General features: G+C 37.6%; 1 protein-coding gene across 1 annotated transcript in view; it reads right to left on the bottom strand.

The window, feature by feature from the left end:
• The window catches only part of LOC112181202, a gene marked incomplete at both ends in the record, with an annotated part of 163,941 nt that overhangs the window by 75,883 nt on the left and 68,997 nt on the right, over positions 1-19,061 (bottom strand). The window contains 2 exons of the mRNA XM_024319647.1: positions 11,028-11,772; positions 11,908-12,269. Coding sequence (XP_024175415.1) covers positions 11,028-11,772; positions 11,908-12,269 — 1,107 coding nt within the window. The remainder of the gene's footprint in view (positions 1-11,027; positions 11,773-11,907; positions 12,270-19,061) is intronic.

A 19,061-nucleotide genomic window follows, 5' to 3' on the forward strand; every position in this document is an offset into this window, starting at 1 on the left:
GGTGACAAATTGCGATTTCGGTTAGGCCAACCTTTAATTGTGATTTAGTTTAAGTTTTATGAGTGTTACAAAATTAAGCATGTCTTTTATCATTGTTGTACAATTTGTAGAAGTTGTTTTTTTTAACCATATTGTAAATTGAATGTGTTTCACTTAGATTAATATACTTAGGATATGAATTTAGCTAAATACTTAATTGTTGTAAATGTGTAAAATCGTATGAGTAGACAAGGGCCCTTTTGTTATTGGCCTAAACCCTTCATTAGTACCTTGCTTAGGTCTCTTGAGGTTGAGGGCGGCCTTTATTAGCACTTGGAGAACGGTCTAACACATAAGTTAATTTCCCAGCTGAGTAAGGGGCGCATACGGGTGGTGTCTTAGGTTGAGACCCTGGGTGATGGGTTCAATTGGATCTCAGAGATACTATAGAATGAGCCTAAACCACTATGTGGGAGTAGCCGATAGGGGCCTAAACCTCTATGAGGGAGTAGCCTCTGTAGTATCACTAAAATGAGTCCTCCCTCTCACTTACCTCTTAATCTGGCCATTCGGCCTTCTGAAACAAAGGAAAGAGACTTATGTCTGGGCGACTATCCCTATATCATATCTCACCAATAGTAGTGGTTTTTATTGGGCTCGACTTACAACTTGGAATCAATTGAGATATTAACTATGTTTAAAATAATAATAATAAAAAAAATGATGTGTGACCTGCTTAAGGTATATTGGATTAAACATGACTTTGTCGAGGGTAGCTGTTCTATAGTCCCATTGCACAAACGAGGTCTTCTGTTCCAGTACCTAAGTATGTAAATGTAAAAGTAACTTAGAAAGTTAAGGAAAGACATAATGTTTGTATTTCGAACCTTGTACATGTTACTAACACTTGATTTGGTCTTAAAGGTCCATGAATGTCCACTGTCTCTGATAAGACTAAGGAGCTCTTTGAAAAATTGGAACGTGCTAAGCAAAGGGCAGAACTCACTTTTTCAGACCGCCTTCCTCTAGAAAGGAGGGATTCTCAGGACTCTAGCTATTCAGGTTATAACTCCTCAACTAGATCAACCGAGGAGATCAACAAACCTGACCATTCTGAAGAAGGAGAAGAACAAATCTTGGAAGAGGAAGAAGAGGAGGTCATTGAAGAGGAAGAGCACGCCCGTGTTGAGCAAGTACAGGCACCAATGGCTGAGACTATTAGGCAACTGTCTAATCCTACAGGTGGGGGTGTTGCACCCTTATGCATTGCCTATCCAGAACCAGGAGAGGGGCTTAATGATGATTTTGAGTTAAAGAGTGGGTTTCTGCATCACCTACCCAAGTTTCATGGGATGAGTAGTGAAGACACCAACAAGCATCTCAAGGAGTTCGAGTTTGTCTGTGGGAATATGTGCCCTAAAGGAGCTGATATCAATATCTTGAAGATGAAGGCATTTCCCTTTACTTTGGAGGACAAGGCCAAGACTTGGCTATTTGAGCTGCCTGCTGGGACTATCAACACTTGGGATAGGATGAAGGGCGAGTTCCTTACGAAGTACTTTCCTGCCTCAAAGGTCACTGTTTTGAGGAAGCAGATTAGTGGAATCACGCAAGGACATGAGGAGAATTTCTGCAATTATTGGGATAGATTTAAGAGCCTTGTAGCATCATACCCTAACCATGGGATGAGTGAGGGGTCCCTCCTAACCTATTTTTATGAAGGACTTACCGCTAATGAGCGTGGTCTGTTAGATGCTGCTGCTGGAGGATCTTTTATGGATAAGACACCTGCTGATGCCAAGGTGCTACTTACTAATCGTGCACTAAACTATCAACAATATGAGGGGGTGCTTTCCTCTCAACGGAGGGTACATGAGGTGTCCACTAACTCTGCTCTTGAAGACCCAACAAGATGTCTACTCTGCTGTCTCAAGTCTTAAACGTTAATGGAGGAGGAGCAATGACTCAAGTGTGTGGGATGTGCTCGACTCAAGGGCACCCCACAGATAAATGTCCCCAGCTTGCCTCTTGATAGGAGCATTTTAATGCGACGTTTTACTTGCATTTTCCTACATTTTCTGCGTTATTTCCTTAATAAAACTCTGTTTAGGAAAGTTTCCATTCTTTGATTGGGAAAGTTCCTATTTGTAGAAAGTTTCTATTTTTGTAGTTTCTATTTATCATTTTTAGTAAGTTTTCATTTTCGGAAGTTTCTATTTTTCATTTTTAGAAAGTTTCCCATTTTCATTTTAGGAAAGTTTCTATTTTTCTTACTAGTTTCTATTTTCAGGACCTCTGAGCTAAAAAGTGGAAATGAACTCACAAATGGAAAGAGGAACCTGCGAAAGTCAAGGGGAGCAAAAATGAGAAACAATGAGCCACAGAAATGAGCAGAAATGAAGAAAAGAAGTTTTCCTGGTCCAACCAGGAAACCCTGTCCAGAAAAGGAAAGCTTGCCAAAACAAAACTCTTGAGTCAACCAAGAGTGGAGATCGAATTAATGAAGTACATGGCATGAGAGAAGCTTCTTGAAGACTCTAGATGATGACATGGCATAGAGGTGACGCATGGAGGCCCAAGAACTCTCAAGACTTGTTGGATTTTCGGCTAATTGGATAAAAGCCCACAAGAGCCCAAGAAACTAGGGTTGTGACGCAAAAGTAAACCCTAGACATCATTGTTGCCGTGAATCCTAAAGATAAACAAGGAAGTTGGCGTAAAAAAAAATCAGAAACACAAGGGAGATTTTCTAGGGAGATTTTCTAGGGCTATTTTTATGGAAATACATCAAGAGATAAACCCTAGAAGACTCCTAGCCGTCCAAGCCAAGAGAGAAACAAGGAAAATGCTGTGGAAAATCAGAAATATAAAAGAGGATTTCGGTAGAGAATTTCTTGGGAGATTTTTATGGAAGGATAATATTATTGGAGAATTATTTTGTGACTATGCCGTGAGAAATAAGGAGAGAAAGGAGGAACCAAAGTGCCAACCAAGCAAAGATAACGCAAGGAGAGATTCAAGGGAGAAATAAAAGGAAAGAAAATATGTGTTGAACACAAAAAGCTCTCAAAAGACGTCTAGGTTCATTCCTAGAAGTTCAAAAGGAAGTTTGGCCGAATTTAAACTAGAAAAATCAGAAATTATCTAAAGGAATTTCGGCAAGATTTCTAGGGAATTAAAAGAGAATTTTGTGATTGGTTGGACCAACTCATAGTGCTTATGTGGCAAGCAAGCATTGGAGGAATTTATGTGGAGTTATCAAGATCATGCCGTGAGGTTTCTTAGGGTTTTACACGGCTTGGAGACCTAGGGGTCGTCCCCTATATATTCCCCTCTTTTCTCAACGTCAGGGGTTCCAATTCTTTACATTCTACACTTGAGAAAAAAAATTCAGAAAACCCTCTAGCCTAGCCGTGCTCTTCTCCATCCTCTAGGGCAACCACGAAGTTCAAGCAAGGCCAAGGAAGAAGAAGACAAGCCGTGAACAACATCCATCCTCCACCTTGAAGATTGCTTTCGAAATTCAAGAGACCACATCATCAATTCATTCATCTCATCTTCATCCACGGTGTAATCCAATTCTCCTTGTAACCTTTGCTTTGTAATTCGTTGGTTTGCCTAAGTTGACATTTATGTTTGAACAATGGTTGAATTCTGGAATTTTTATGATTAACTGATATTTTCAGATTCATATATTGCGATTTATGGTTGCTTTTGTGTGAGTGTTTGATTAAATTTGCATGATAGAAATCTTTTGTATATTAATCTTAGATGGTTCGAAACTTTTAGGGTTTTTATATGAATGGTGCTACGAATTTGAGAACATGAATCAACTTTTTGGTTTTGTGTTCTTGAATCAATAAGTAGTAAAGGTTTTGTGCAAAAACCGAATTTAATCAAAGAGGATTGCAATTAGGTGGACTTTTTCATACTAAGTTGCACACTTGAGTTGATAGCCTTTCTAGGTGCTTATTGCGTTGAACATGTTGTGTTTGACTAGCTTTCTAGGGCTTGCATGCATGTTTGATAGGATTAGTCTTTGTGCTTTCACTTAGATTAATTAGCATTGAAAAGTAAAATATGGGAAATTGTTTGCTTTTAACGTTTCACATGATCAACTCCTCTTGCATGACTATGATGAACAATGTTAGAACTTGAAACGATTTAATCACATAAGTCAGTTTTGATCTTTGTTCTCACATTCCATTTGTATTTTTATGTTTTCGCATTTTAATTATTGTGTTAACTTAGTTTTTATTTTCGAAAAAGAAAACCAAAAACAAAATCCCCCCTATTTTCGTAAATAATGTTTATAATTGTAAATACCTTTGTGAATATTATACTTTGTTTTAATTTTAATTGTTTGTTTGTCCTACATTGACAGGTGTACCCTCAATCCCCGGAATAGAACGATCCCTATTTATTATATACTACTAATGACATTTCAGGGTTAAATTATGCGCTTGCTAAGAGCGCATCAATTTTTGGCGCCGTTGCCTGATACGCTATGAGCAAGCGCATAATTTAACCCTGAAATGTCATTAGTAGTATGTAATAAATAGGGATCGTTCTATTCCGGGGATTGAGGGTACTGATAGGAGCATTTTAATGCGACGTTTTAACTGTTATTTCCCTATATTTTCTGCGTTATTTCCTTAATAAAACTCTGTTTAGGAAAGTTTCCATTCTTCGAATGGGAAAGTTCCTAATTGTAGAAAGTTTCCGTTTTGTAGTTTCTATTTTCCATTTTTAGAAAGTTTCCATTTTAGTTTAAGAAAGTTTCCATTTCTTATTTTAGAAAGCTTCTATTTTCAGGTTTTGGAATAAATAAGCTGAATTGAGTTCATAAATGGAACGAGAAGCTTCATGAAGATGACATGGAAAATCAAGGTGACAATGTGGGAATTAAAGATGATTGATTGAGGATTTCAAGGAGAGATTTTCTTGGGAGACTTTTATGGAAAGAAATATTGTTGGAGGAATAATTTGGTGTGATTGCCAACGTGAAAATCAGAAATAATCAAGGAGATGACGCCAAGAGAGATTCAAGGGAGATATTTATGGAAGGAAAATATGTGTGCACCAAGGAAAAGCTAAAAAGGCGTCTAGATTCATCCCTAAATTCCCTAAAGGAATGTTAGCCGAAATTCATGAAGAAAATCCGAATAATTTCAAGGAAATTCGGCAATTAAATATTAGGGAGTTATTTTAGAGAATTTTGATTGGTTGGAAGACATTACAAGGCTTACTTGGCATTCTATGATTGGTTGGACCACATCACAAGCTTACTTGGCGAATTATCATTGGTTGAAGCTATGTGGAAAATTCTGATTGCTTTGTGAACCCTAGCCGTGCTCCTATATATACCCACCTCTTTGACGTTGAGAAGGGTTCCTCTCCCCCATATACAATTTACACTTTAGAAAAAAATCAGAAAATTTTCTTAGCATAGCCGTGAGTTTCTCCATCCTCTAGTCATCTCCACGAGTTCAAGCAAGGCCAAGGGAGAAGAAGCATAGCCGTGAGCATCCATCATCCATCTCCAACCTTGAAGCTTGCTTTCGAGATTCAAGAGACCACCACATCAATCGTTCATCACAATCCCCATCTCACGGTGTAATCCGATTCTCCTTTGTAACCTTTGCTTTGAATTTCGTTGGTTATGAACTAGTTGACATATGTGTTTGAACAAATATTAATTTCTGGAATTTTTATGATTAATTGAGAATTTTCAGATTCAAATTATTGTTCTTCGAGAGTTGCTTATGTGGGTTTGTTTAATTAAATTTGTGTTATAGATAACTTTTGTATTTTAATCTTATGTGGTTGCAAACACTTAGGGTTTCGATATAATTGGTGCTAGGTTTAAGAACATGAAATCGACTTTTCGTTTTGTGTAAACTTGAATCAAAGTAGTAAAGGTTTTGTACAAAGATCGAATTTAATTAACGAGGATTGCAATTAGGTGGACTTTTCCATACTAAGTTGTACACTTGAGTTGATAGCCTTTCTCTATGTGTAATGCGTTAAACATGACATGATTGACTAGCTTTCTAGGGTTTGATTGCATGTTTGATAGGATTAATCTAGGTGCTTTCGCTTAGGTTAATTAGCATTGAAAAGTAAAAAATGGGAATTCATTTGCTTTCGAATGTTTCACATGATCAACTCCTTTCTCATGACTTAGATGAACAATATTAGGGTTTGAGTCAATTTTAATCATATGTTTCGATTTTGATCTTTGTTCTCTCATTCCATTTGTGTTTTTATGTTTTTGCATTTTAAATTGTTTTCTTTACTTAATTTATTTTCGAAAAACCAAAAACAAAATCCCCCCTTTTTCGTAAATAATGTTTATACTTGTGAATATCTTTGTGAATATTATACTTTGTTTTAATTTTAATTGTTTGTTTGTCCTACATTGACAGGTGTACCTGATGTCGCTTTTGGGAGCGACCAATTTAACCCTGAAATGTCATTAGTAGTATAAAGTAAATAGGGATCGTTCTATTCCCGGGATTGAGGGTACACCTGTCAATGTAGGACAACAAACAATTAAAATTAAAACAAAGTATAATATTCACAAAGGTATTTACAATTATAAACATTATTTACGAAAATAGGGGGGATTTTGTTGTTTTTGGTTTTTTTTTTTTCGAAAATAAAAGCTAAGCTAACAAAATAATTAAAATGCAAAAACATAAAAATACAAATGAAATGCAAGAACAAAGATCAAACCGAAATATATAATTAAAATCAATTCAAGTTCATCATTGTTCATCATAGTCATGCAAGAGGAGTTGATCATGTGAAACGTTCATAAGCAAACAATTTCCCATATTTTACTTTCAATGCTAATTAACCTAAGTGAAAGCACCTAGATTACTCCTATCAAACATGCAATCAAACCCTAGAAAGCTAGTCAATCAAGTCATGTTTAACGCATTAAGCACCTAGAAAGGCTATCATCTCAAATGTGCAACTTAGTATGAAAAAGTCCACCTAATTGCAATCTTCTTTGATTAAATTCGGTTTTTGTACAAAACCTTTACTACTTATCGATTCAAGAACACAAAACCAAAAAGTTGATCCATGTTCTCAAATTCGTAGCAACATTCACATAAAAACCCTAAATGTTTCGAACCATTCAAGATTATCATACAAAAGATTTCTATCATGCAAATTTAATCAAACACTCACACAAAAGCAACCATAAATCACAATATATGAATCTGAAAATTAACAATTAATCATAAAATTTCAGAAAACAACACTTGTTCATACATATGTGTCAACTAAGGCAAAACCAACGAAAATACAAAGCAAAGGTACAAGGAGAATCGGATTACACCGTGATGAAGATGAGATGAATGAAGTGATGAATGGTCTCTTGAATTTCGAAAGCAATCTTCAAGGATGGTGATGGATGATGTGCACGGCTTGTCTTCTTCTTCCTTGGCCTTGCTTGAACTTCGTGGTTGCCCTAGAGGATGGAGAAGAGCACGGCTAGCTAGAGAGAGTTTTTTCTGATTTTTTTCAAAGTGTAAACGTAAAAGTCTTGGAACCCTTGACGTTGAGAATGTGTGAGAATATATAGGGGACGGCCCCTAGGTCTCCATGCCGTCCAAAACCCTAGAGAAACTCACGGCATGTGCTTGCTTCCTCCACATAATTTCCTCCAATGAATTCTTGCCACATAAGCCCTATGAGGTGGTGCAACCAATCACAAAATTCCAATATTAATTCCCTAAACAATTCTTGCCGAAATATATAGATAATTTCTGATTTTCTACACCAATTTCGGCAACAATATGTTTAGAGAATAAAGGGGGATGAATCTAGACTCCTTTTAGAGCTTTTTGTGTTCAACACATATTCTCTTTCCTTTAAAAGCTCCCTAAGAAATCTCCACGAAATCTCTTTTATTTTCTGATTTTTCTTCACGGCAAAACCCTAATTTCTCTCTTCATTATCTTTTGGCCGAATTCTCTAGGGTTTGCACGGCAATCCCTCCTTTTTCTCTTGGCTTGGACGGCTAGGAGTCTTCTAGGGTTTATCTCTTGATTTATTTCCATAAAAATAGCCCTAGAAAATCTCCCTAGACAATCTCCTTTTAATTTCTGATTTTCCACGTCATTTTCCTTGTTTCTCTCTTCATTTTGGACGGCAAACATCTCTAGGGTTTCTTCATTGCGTCACAAACCCTAATTGCATGGGCTTCATGGGCCTTTGATCCAATTTGCCGAAAATCCAATGAGTCTTGAGAGTTCTTGGGCCTTGTTGCTTCAACTTCAAGCCTTGTCACCTTCCAACGTCATAACACTTCATTTTTCCATTTCTTTTTCATGATAACGTTGGAAACTTCATAGGTAAGCTTTCCTCCTTTTCGCAGGGTTTCCTGGTTGGACCAGGAAAACTTCTTTTCTTCATTTCTGCTCATTTCTGTGGCTCATTGTTCTTCATCTTTGCTCCCCTTGACTTTCGCAAGCTCCTCTTTCCATTTGTGAGTTCATTTCCACTTTTTAGCTCGGAGGTCCTGAAAATAGAAACTAATAAGAAAAATAGAAACTTTCCTAAAAGGAAAAAATGGCAACTTTCCTAAACTGAAAATGGGAAACTTTCTAAAAATGAAAAATAGAAACTTCCGAAAATGGAAACTTACTAAAAATGATAAATAGAAACTACAAAAATAGAAACTTTCTACAAACAGGAACTTTCCCAATCAAAGAATGGAAACTTTCCTAAACAGGGTTTTATTAAGGAAATAACGCAGAAAATGTAGGGAAAAACAAGTAAAACGTCGCATTAAAATGCTCCTATCAAATTCCCCCACACTTAGCTTTTGCTAGTCCCTTAGCAAAATCACACTAAGACTCAACGAAAATTTAAAGACTCTAAACATACAAAGACTCTATAGCCCTTCAACTTTTTGTCTCAGCAATCTCTTACTTTCACAACACCAAGATTAGCACTTCACCAAGAATAAATGTTTAGGCATTCGAGAGTTAATTAAAACACATAAGTTACATATACACAAGTAGGACTTGGTTGGAACAATGGTGATGGTTTCTGTTAAGCATGCTTCAAACAAGTATGATTCAAATCCTCACAAGTTATATCCACTCTTTCTTCTCTCAGATCATGGCAATGCTTAAAAGCTTATACACTCAAGTATATGTGAAAGATAGCAAGTATATCACATAATTCAAGAAACGAAAGCACATGTATAATTTTCTTTAAAGATCTCATGAAGGATACCAACTACTTGCACAGATGGACCCAAGCCATAGGTTCAACTCTTGTAACTCATCTCCACATCAAGGGTTGTCCCATCTTAAGGATCAAGAAGGTCTTCTTAAAGGTTGTAATGGGGCCAAGGCTCAAGGTTTTAAGAAATGAAGGATAAGGATTTATCAAAGTGTCCTAAAAACCTAGCAGAGCATATGTAAATGTAGAGACCACAAGAAATCCACCAATGCATTGCAAAAACGTCACTTCCCCTAGAGGTAACATAAAAGGGGCCTAATGTCTTCATGTTGGGCCCAATCTTCATTGTAAACTTCCCCTGAACTATAGTGAATGGACAAAGGCCAAATTTTTCTTTAGTAGGCCTTCATTTCAAAGTAAATTCCAAAATCACGAAGTATGGGGGACTAAAATCCATAAATATTTCTTTCTTTTCTTTCTAGCCGTACACAATTTTTTCTTTTCATTTTTTCACGGCTTTCACATATTTTTTTTTCTTTATGGACAAGTCTACCCCCACACTTGAACTTTCACCTCTTCTCAATTTTCATCCTTAGAACCAAACCCACGTAGTATGGCTCAAAAGATAGCTCCACTAAGTTCTTAGAACAAAGGGTAGGGTTGTAACTATACTAAGCTTCATGGTTAAGGATTTTAGGGTGATGAACGAAAAAGCTTAATGTAGGCTCAAAGGGGCTTATCTAGGGGAGTTCCACGACGGGCACAAATGGGGACACAAGTTTATATGGCAATGGTGGTAATTCCTAGGATGCCTCTATCCCTTCCAGAATCAGGGCCATGTATTGATATACGTCTCAACAAGCACAAGAGCGAATTCTAGCATTCTCTAGTCCATCAAACTTAATCTATGGCAAGCAGTCAATCAAATGAAAGAATAATGAGATTATCAAAATATCGCCAAGAAATTAAGAATGTATTTTTCATTTATCACTCCAAGAAAAAGGGACATGGCTCAATTATCTCACATGGGCTTTATGAATCAAAACTTATCTTAACATGCTCATATTCTGTACCAAAGTTTCGAAATCCATATCCACTACAAGGCACATATTTTTCATATATCTCAATTAACCAAAGAATACCATGTTTACAAATCATCTCAATCTTGTGATCCTCTTTTAATCATGATTTCAGAGATATAGAATCATCCTAGACAGTTGAAAGGGCATCCTAAGACTCAAAACAAAAACAAAAGCAACGAAAATTTTTTAAATTTTTGACATTTTTCAATTTTTCTTGTATTTTTCAATATATAACTCAAGATAAAAAGACTAAAAATATAAATCCCTTCCCCCACACTTAAATATTGCATTGTCCTCAATGTAATCAATGAAAAGCATGCAATGAAACACTTAAGCATATAGGGATGAAATTTACGAAAATAACCATAAAACAAAGAAGAATGTGAGAAGTAAAAGGGAAAGAGAAAGCAAATCTGCGTTGACGACTCCTCCACAGCTACTTCAGAATTGGGTTGCCTCCCAAGCAGCGCTTAATGTTTACAGTCTTTCAACCTAGACTTGTACCTCCATTTAATCCTCAGGGTTTGGAACGTTTTGGAGGGGTACATCCTCCACTTCATGTTCCACAAATGCCTCATAGTAAGGCTTCAAGCGATGCCCATTCACCTTGAACTCATTACCTGTTTGTTCACTCTTTATCTGCACAGCTCCATGAGGAAACACATGAGTGATAACAAAAGGCCCAATCCAACGAGAACGAAGTTTACCTGGGAAGAGTTTGAGACGAGAATGGAAGAGAAGAACTTTTTGTCCCACAACAAAAGTCTTCCTTCGAATCATTTTGTCATGGAATGCCTTAGTCTTATCCTTGTAAATCTTAGCACTTTCGAAGGCATCATTCCTAATCTCCTCTAACTCTTGCAATTGCAACTTCCTATGAAGCCCAGCTTCATCAATATCCATGTTGAACTGCTTCACAGCCCACCAAGCTCTATGCTCCAACTCCACAGGTAAATGGCAAGGTTTGCCATAAACTATTCGATATGGGGACATACCTATGGGAGTTTTGTATGCAGTTCTGTAGGCCCACAGAGCATCTTCTAGACGCAAGGACCAGTCCTTCCTGTTGGGGTTCACAGTCTTCTCCAATATCCCCTTGATCTGACGATTAGAAACCTCAGCCTGCCCACTAGTTTGGGGGTGATAAGGTGTAGAAACCTTATGTGTCACATCATATCTCTTCAAAAGAGCCTCAATCGTCCGATTGCAAAAATGGGATCCACCATCACTAATGAGAACTCTAGGCATTCCGAACCTGCTAAAGATGTTAGACTTGATAAAATCTGCAACAACCTTAGAGTCATTAGTTCTAGTGGCCTTTGCTTCCACCCATTTGGAAACATAGTCCACTGCAAGTAAGATATATATAAACCCAAAAGATGATGGGAAAGGTCCCATGAAATCTATACCCCAGACATCAAAGATTTCAACAGTTATGATATTAGTCAAGGGCATTTGATCTCTAGGACCTAGGTTTCCTGTTCTTTGGCACTTATCACAAGTTAAACAATAGGCATGTGCATCCCTAAACAAAGTTGGCCAATAGAACCCAGATTCTAACACTTTTAATGCAGTTTTCTTTGACCCAAAGTGACCCCCACATGCTTTAGAGTGGCAAAACGAAAGTATAGCATTATGTTCATGTTCAGGCACACATCTTCTAATCAATTGATCAGAACAATATTTCCATAGATAAGGTTCATCCCAAACATATTGCTTAACAGTTTTCTTAAGCCTATCTCTATGAGCACGTGACATGGTATCAGGAATCTTCCTAGACACAATATAGTTCACAATATCTGCATACCATGGTTCACTTACCTGAAGTCCAAAGAGTTGCTCATCTGGAAATGTCTCCACCAGAGGGAGATGATCTTCTGCATGCACCAAGCGACTCAAGTGGTCAGCTACCACGTTTTCACTAGCCTTCTTGTCCTTGATTTCCACGTCAAATTCTTGCAAGAGTAGGATCCATCTGATGAGCCTTGGTTTCGCCTCCTTCTTGGTCATCAAGTATTTCAAGGCTGCATGGTCAGTAAAGATAGTAACTTTGGTACCAAGTAAGTAAGAGCGAAACTTCTCAAGGGCAAAGACAACTGCAAGGAGCTCTTTCTCTGTGGTGGAGTAGTTCATTTGTGCATCATTGAGAGTCCTTGAGGCGTAGTAGATGGCATAGGGTAGCTCTTTGCCCCAAAACAGCTCCAACTGCATAGTCAGAGGCATCACACATCAACTCAAAGGGCAAGGACCAATCTGGAGGTAACATGATGGGGGCAGACGTCAACAACTCCTTAAGCTTGTCAAAAGCTTCTTGACACTCCTTGTCAAAGTGGATGATAGGAGCATTTTAATGCGACATTTTAACTGTTATTTCCCTATATTTTCTGCGTTATTTCCTTAATAAAACTCTGTTTAGGAAAGTTTCCATTCTTCGAATGGGAAAGTTCCTAATTGTAGAAAGTTTCCATTTTGTAGTTTCTATTTTCCATTTTTAGAAAGTTTCCATTTTAGTTTAAGAAAGTTTCCATTTCTTATTTTAGAAAGCTTCTATTTTCAGGTTTTTGGAATAAATAAGCAGAATTGAGTTCATAAATGGAACGAGAAGTTTCATGAAGATGACATGGCAAGGAGAGAATCAAGGAAGAGTTTTTTTAAAAAAAGGAAAATATATTTTCCCTGGGGATTAAATTTGCCGTGTAATACTTAAGGAAAACAAGGTGACAACGTGGGAATTGAAGATGATTGATTGAGGATTTCAAGGAGAGATTTTCTTGGGAGACTTTTATGGAAAGAAATATTGTTGGAGGAATAATTTGGTGTGATTGCCAACGTGAAAATCAGAAATAATCAAGGAGATGACGCCAAGAGAGATTCAAGGGAGATATTTATGGAAGGAAAATATGTGTGCACCAAGGAAAAGCTAAAAAGGCGTCTAGATTCATCCCTAAATTCCCTAAAGGAATGTTGGCCGAAATTCATGAAGAAAATCAGAATAATTTCAAGGAAATTCGGCAATTAAATATTAGGGAGGTATTTTAGAGAATTATGATTGGTTGGAACACATCACAAGGCTTACTTGGCATTCTATGATTGGTTGGACCACATCACAAGCTTACTTGGCGAATTATCATTGGTTGAAGCTATGTGGAAAATTCTGATTGCTTTGTGAACCCTAGCCATGCTCCTATATAAAACTCCCCCTTTCTCAACGTCAAGGGTTCCGGTCCTCTCCCCCATACAATTTACACTTTAGAAAAAAATCAGAAAATCTTCTTAGCATAGCCGTGAGTTTCTCCATCCTCTAGTCATCTCCACGAGTTCAAGCAAGGCCAAGGGAGAAGAAGCATAGCCGTGAACATCCATCATCCATCTCCAACCTTGAAGCTTGCTTTCGAGATTCAAGAGACCACCACATCAATCGTTCATCACCATCCCCATCTCACGGTGTAATCCGATTCTCCTTTGTAACCTTTGCTTTGAATTTCGTTGGTTATGAACTAGTTGACATATGTGTTTGAACAAATATTAATTTCTGGAATTTTTATGATTAATTGAGAATTTTCAGATTCATATTATTGTGATTCGAGAGTTGCTTATGTGGGTTTGTTTAATTAAATTTGCGTTATAGATAACTTTTGTATTTTAATCTTACGTGGTTGCAAACACTTAGGGTTTTGATATAATTGGTGCTAGGTTTAAGAACAAGAAATCGACTTTTCGTTTTGTGTAAACTTGAATCAAAGTAGTAAAGGTTTTGTGCAAAGATCGAATTTAATTAAAGAGGATTGCAATTAGGTGGACTTTTCCATAACTAAGTTGTACACTCGAGTTGATAGCCTTTCTCTATGTGTAATGCATTAAACATGACATGATTGACTAGCTTTCTAGGGTTTGATTGCATGTTTGATAGAATTAATCTAGGTGCTTTCGCTTAGGTTAATTAGCATTGAAAAGTAAAAAATGGGAATTCATTTGCTTTCGAATGTTTCACATGATCAACTCCTTTCTCATGACTTAGATGAACAATATTAGGGTTTGAGTCAATTTTAATCATATGTTTCGATTTTGATCTTTGTTCTCTCATTCCACCCGTGTATATATGTTTTTTACATTTTAATTGTTTTCTTTACTTAATTTATTTTCGAAAAAATCAAAAAACAAAATCCCCCCTTTTCGTGTACAATGTTTATAGTTGTGAATATCTTTGTGAATATTATACTTTGTTTTAATTTTAATTGTTTAATTGTTTGACAATGACAGGTGTACCCTCAATCCCCGGAATAGAACGATCCCGATTTACTTTTACTACTAATGACATTTCAGGGTTAAATTATGCGCTTGCTTTTAGCTGCATCAGTGGAATGGCACATCCTTCTGGAGTAGTTGACATAAGGGTCTCGAAATCTTGGAGAAGTCCTTGATGAACCTCCTGTAAAAACCTGGAGCGTTGCAAAGTCCGAAGGGCATACGTCTATAAGCAAACGTTCCAAAGGGGCTGATGCGGCTGAAATAGCCTCACAATTTAACCCTGCAAAATGTAGTTGTCAGTATAGGATAAGCAGGGATCGTTCAGTCCGGGGATTGTAGGGTACACCTACACAAAAAGGTCAATTAACAAATAAAAGAATAAAATGGGGGTTTTGGAATTTGGTTTCTAATCTACTAAAAGTAAAAACAAAGCAAATAAAACTATATACAATGATCGACTTCCCTAACCTAGACCAATACCACTCGGAAATTACTAAGTGTAAAAACAGAAAATTCATTTCAACATGCTACAAAAATGTGCCCATCTTTAATGCCTAGATAAGAGCTCAAATGAAAAGCCTCAGCGGATCAATCCATTTATCTGATTCGTTCTAATGTAGACTTGGATCGGAAAAGTCCTTACCAAGCCTAATACTACTAATTTTCGAAAACACTCAGCGTAATTCTCTTAACTAGTAGTATTATCTAACCCTCGAATCAACTCACACGTGCAAATTAACCATTACACATAGAATTTAACACGTAATTTCCAGAATCGTTTAATCATTAAAGCATGATTTTTACCACTCGTTAGAACTAATTACTACTTGTTTAACTCAGCGCCTTAACAAATAACAATTACTCTTGGAAAATTAAGCAAACACACAAGAACTCTCACCGTTATTCTAGCATGCAAACTTATGAATCTAACTCTGAAAATTACCTAAACACGTAAAAGGGCACCAGATTGTAACATGCATCATAAAAGAATTCTCGAAATTAACTCAATAATAAACTGAAAATCTCAAAAATATTAATAAAAATATTCTGAAAATTCCATGTCTCCAATTACACAACTCGCAAATTGAAACACACAAAACCGAAACAAAAATTATAAGTAGAGTCATAGTTACACTTTGAAGCTTTCCTCAGCGGCTTAGCAACACGGTGATGAACTCGTCTCTGCGATGGTGGTGGAGCGTCCTTGACTCAGCGCCTTAGAGCTTTGTAGATTGATGGATGGATGGTGTCACGGTCTTGTAAGATATGGAGGTTTGAGGAGTGAATTGGGTAGTCTTGGAATGATCTTGGCTGGGAAGTGATGCAAATTCAGTTCTGGACGTTGCCTATTTATAGGGGAGCATTGGTTGGCTTTCCCAACTGAAACGTCTTCTTTATGGCCTTAACTCCTCTCATAATGGGCCAATTCCTTTAATTTCCAAGCTGAAACATAAACTCTTATTTATTTTTCCAGCTGAAACATCTTTTTCTTTTATTCCTCAACTGAAAACGTCTTTTCTCCTTTATTTCCCTTCTTCATTGCTTGGTCAAATATCTTAATGCTTTATTTTATGACTCCATCATTGCTGTTTCCAAGAGTTCAACCAGGCAACGTTTCCTACAACAAGCAGGAGAATATCAGAATTTTCTAGAGAAAATAAAGGAAAATTAAAATGTAAAGACCGCAAAAATAGTTGACAGTTAGGAATCCTGATCCAGCTAGGATTTTTCATGAATTTTACTTTTTCCGCCTATTTCACTCCAAACACTCAACAAGACTTTCAAAATGACTTAATGACTCAAAACACTAAACTAAGGGAGAAATAAGGCTAAAATGAGGCACATAATTAATAACACCGTCACACTTTTTTGCTCCTATCAGGGGCAAGTGAAGGTTGTCTTCTCTTGGTCTTCATTTGCAATTGCAATCTGGTTGTAACCAGAGTATCCATCCAGGAAGCAGTAGTAGTCATGTCCAGCTAGGCGCTCAAGCATCTGATCAATGAATGGCAGAGGAAAGTGGTCCTTCCTTGTAGTTGCGTTGAGCCTTCTATAGTCAATGCACACTCTGTGGCCTGTGACTGTCCTTTGAGGCACTAGTTCGTTATCAGCATTCTTTACCACAGTGATCCCAGATTTCTTGGGCACGACCTGAACTGGGGAGACCCACTTGGAGTCTGAAATGGGGTAGATTACCCCACAATCAAGGAGTTTGATAACCTCCTTCTTCACTACTTCCATCATTGGAGGGTTGAGACGACGTTGAGCCTCTCTAGTGGGTTTAGACCCCTCCTCTAGAAGTATTCTATGGACGCAAGTTGTAGGGCTGATTCCCTTGATGTCCGCCAATGTCCATCCTATGGCGGTCTTGTGTTGCTTCAACATTTCCACCAACTTCTCTTCTTGTGGAGTCGTTAGTGCAGAGGACACAATCACTGGTAAGGTCTCCTTGTCCCCTAAGTAGACATACTTCAAATGGTCTGGAAGAGGTTTTAGCTCAAGTTCTGGGGCCTGGACCACTGAAGGTAAAGTCTTGTTAGTGGATAACTGAATGGACAAGGGAGAAACAGACTTACCTAGATAGGGAGATGCCTCAAGGAAGGAGACGTTTTCAATAATTTTCTCCTCACAAGTGTCTTTCAACTTGTTCTCTGGAATGGTGATTCCTTCCTTTGTATAGCCTACCCCACTCTCAAGGGTAGTGACTAAGGTATCCTCATGCATAATGTCAAACATTTTCTGCTCAAGTTCATCCAAAATATCAGTAGAAAAACAATCATGAACCTCTAGGGGATACCTCATGGCTTCAAAAATGTTAAAGCCAATAATGTCACCATCGAACTCCATTGTAAGAGAACCTTCATACACATCAATCTTCGTCCTAGCTGTCCTTAAGAAAGGACGTCCCAAAAGCAATGGAGTGGAACTTACAGGGGAGTCCTCCATTTCCAACACATAAAAATCAGCTGGGAAGATAAGATGGTTAACCTGTACAAGAACATCCTCCAACAAACCTCTAGGGTATGCATTGGATCTGTCAGCTAACTGAATGATAACATTGTCAGATTTAAGTTCCCCTAGACCTAGGGTTTCATAAACAGAGTAGGGCATAACATTAACAGATGCACCTAGGTCTAGCATGGCATTCTTAAATCTAGAGTCACCAATAGTACAAGGAATAGTAAAGCTTCCAGGATCCTTACACTTTGGAGGAATCTTCCTCTGAATCAAGGCAGAGATGTTCTCACTTACCTTTACCACCTCCTTTTCACGGTTTACCCTCCTAGTAGTGCAAAGCTCTTTGAGGAACTTGGCATACTTAGGGACTTGCTTGATGGCCTCTAGGAGGGGTAAGTTTACTTGCACCTTCTTGAAAGTTTCCAAGATAGCTTGGTCACTTTCATCCTTCTTAGATTGGGCGAACCTGCGTGGGAAAGGCATGCAAGAAGAAGAAGGGTTAGCAATAACCGAATTTGATAAGTTAGAATTACTACCTTGAATTTCCGGTTTTGCCTTTAATGGTGAGGACGCCTTGGTCTCTTCCTTGGACGTTGCAGGGTCCTTCTCAATACCCAACTTGGTGGGTTCTTGGTCTTCCTCAATCTCTATGCGCATTTGGACCTTCTTGGGTTGCTTGGGTTGATCCACAAATGGTCTTCCACTCCTTGTAGTCACAACTGATGCATTCTCCACATTAGGGTTAGGTATTGTGTTACTAGGTGATAGGAGCAAAAAAGTGTGACGATATTATTAATTATGTGCCTCATTTTAGCCTTATTTCTCCCTTAGTTTAGTGTTTTGAGTCATTAAGTCATTTTGAAAGTCTTGTTGAGTGTTTGGAGTGAAATAGGCGGAAAAAGTAAAATTCATGAAAAATCCTAGCTGGATCAGGATTCCTAACTGTCAACTATTTTTGCGGTCTTTACATTTTAATTTCCCTTTATTTTCTCTAGAAAATTCTGATATTCTCCTGCTTGTTGTAGGAAACGTTGCCTGGTTGAACTCTTGGAAACAGCAATGATGGAGTCATAAAATAAAGCATTAAGATATTTGACCAAGCAATGAAGAAGGGAAATAAAGGAGAAAAGATGTTTTCAGTTGAGGAATAAAAGAAAAAGATGTTTCAGCTGGAAAATAAATAAGAGAAAGACGTTTTCATTTGAGGAATAAAAGAAAAAGATGTTTCAGCTGGAAAAATAAATAAGAGAAAGATGTTTCAGCTTGGAAATTAAAGGAATTGCCCCATTATGAGAGGAGTTAAGGCCATAAAGAAGACGTTTCAGTTGGGAAAGCCAACCAATGCTCCCCTATAAATAGGCAACGTCCAGAACTGAATTTGCATCACTTCCCAGCCAAGATCACTTCCCAGCCAAGATAATTCATTTCCTATCACTTCCCAGCCAAGATGACTTCCCAGCCAAAGATCACTTCCCAGCTAAGATAATTCATTGCCTATCACTTCCCAGCCAAGATCATTCCAAGACTACCCAATTCACTCCTCAAACCTCCATATCTTACAAGACCGTGACCACCTGATAGGAGCAT

The sequence above is a fragment of the Rosa chinensis genome, unplaced genomic scaffold, assembly GCF_002994745.2.
Source record: "Rosa chinensis cultivar Old Blush unplaced genomic scaffold, RchiOBHm-V2 RchiOBHmChr0c05, whole genome shotgun sequence".
Taxonomy (NCBI): Eukaryota; Viridiplantae; Streptophyta; class Magnoliopsida; order Rosales; family Rosaceae; genus Rosa; species Rosa chinensis.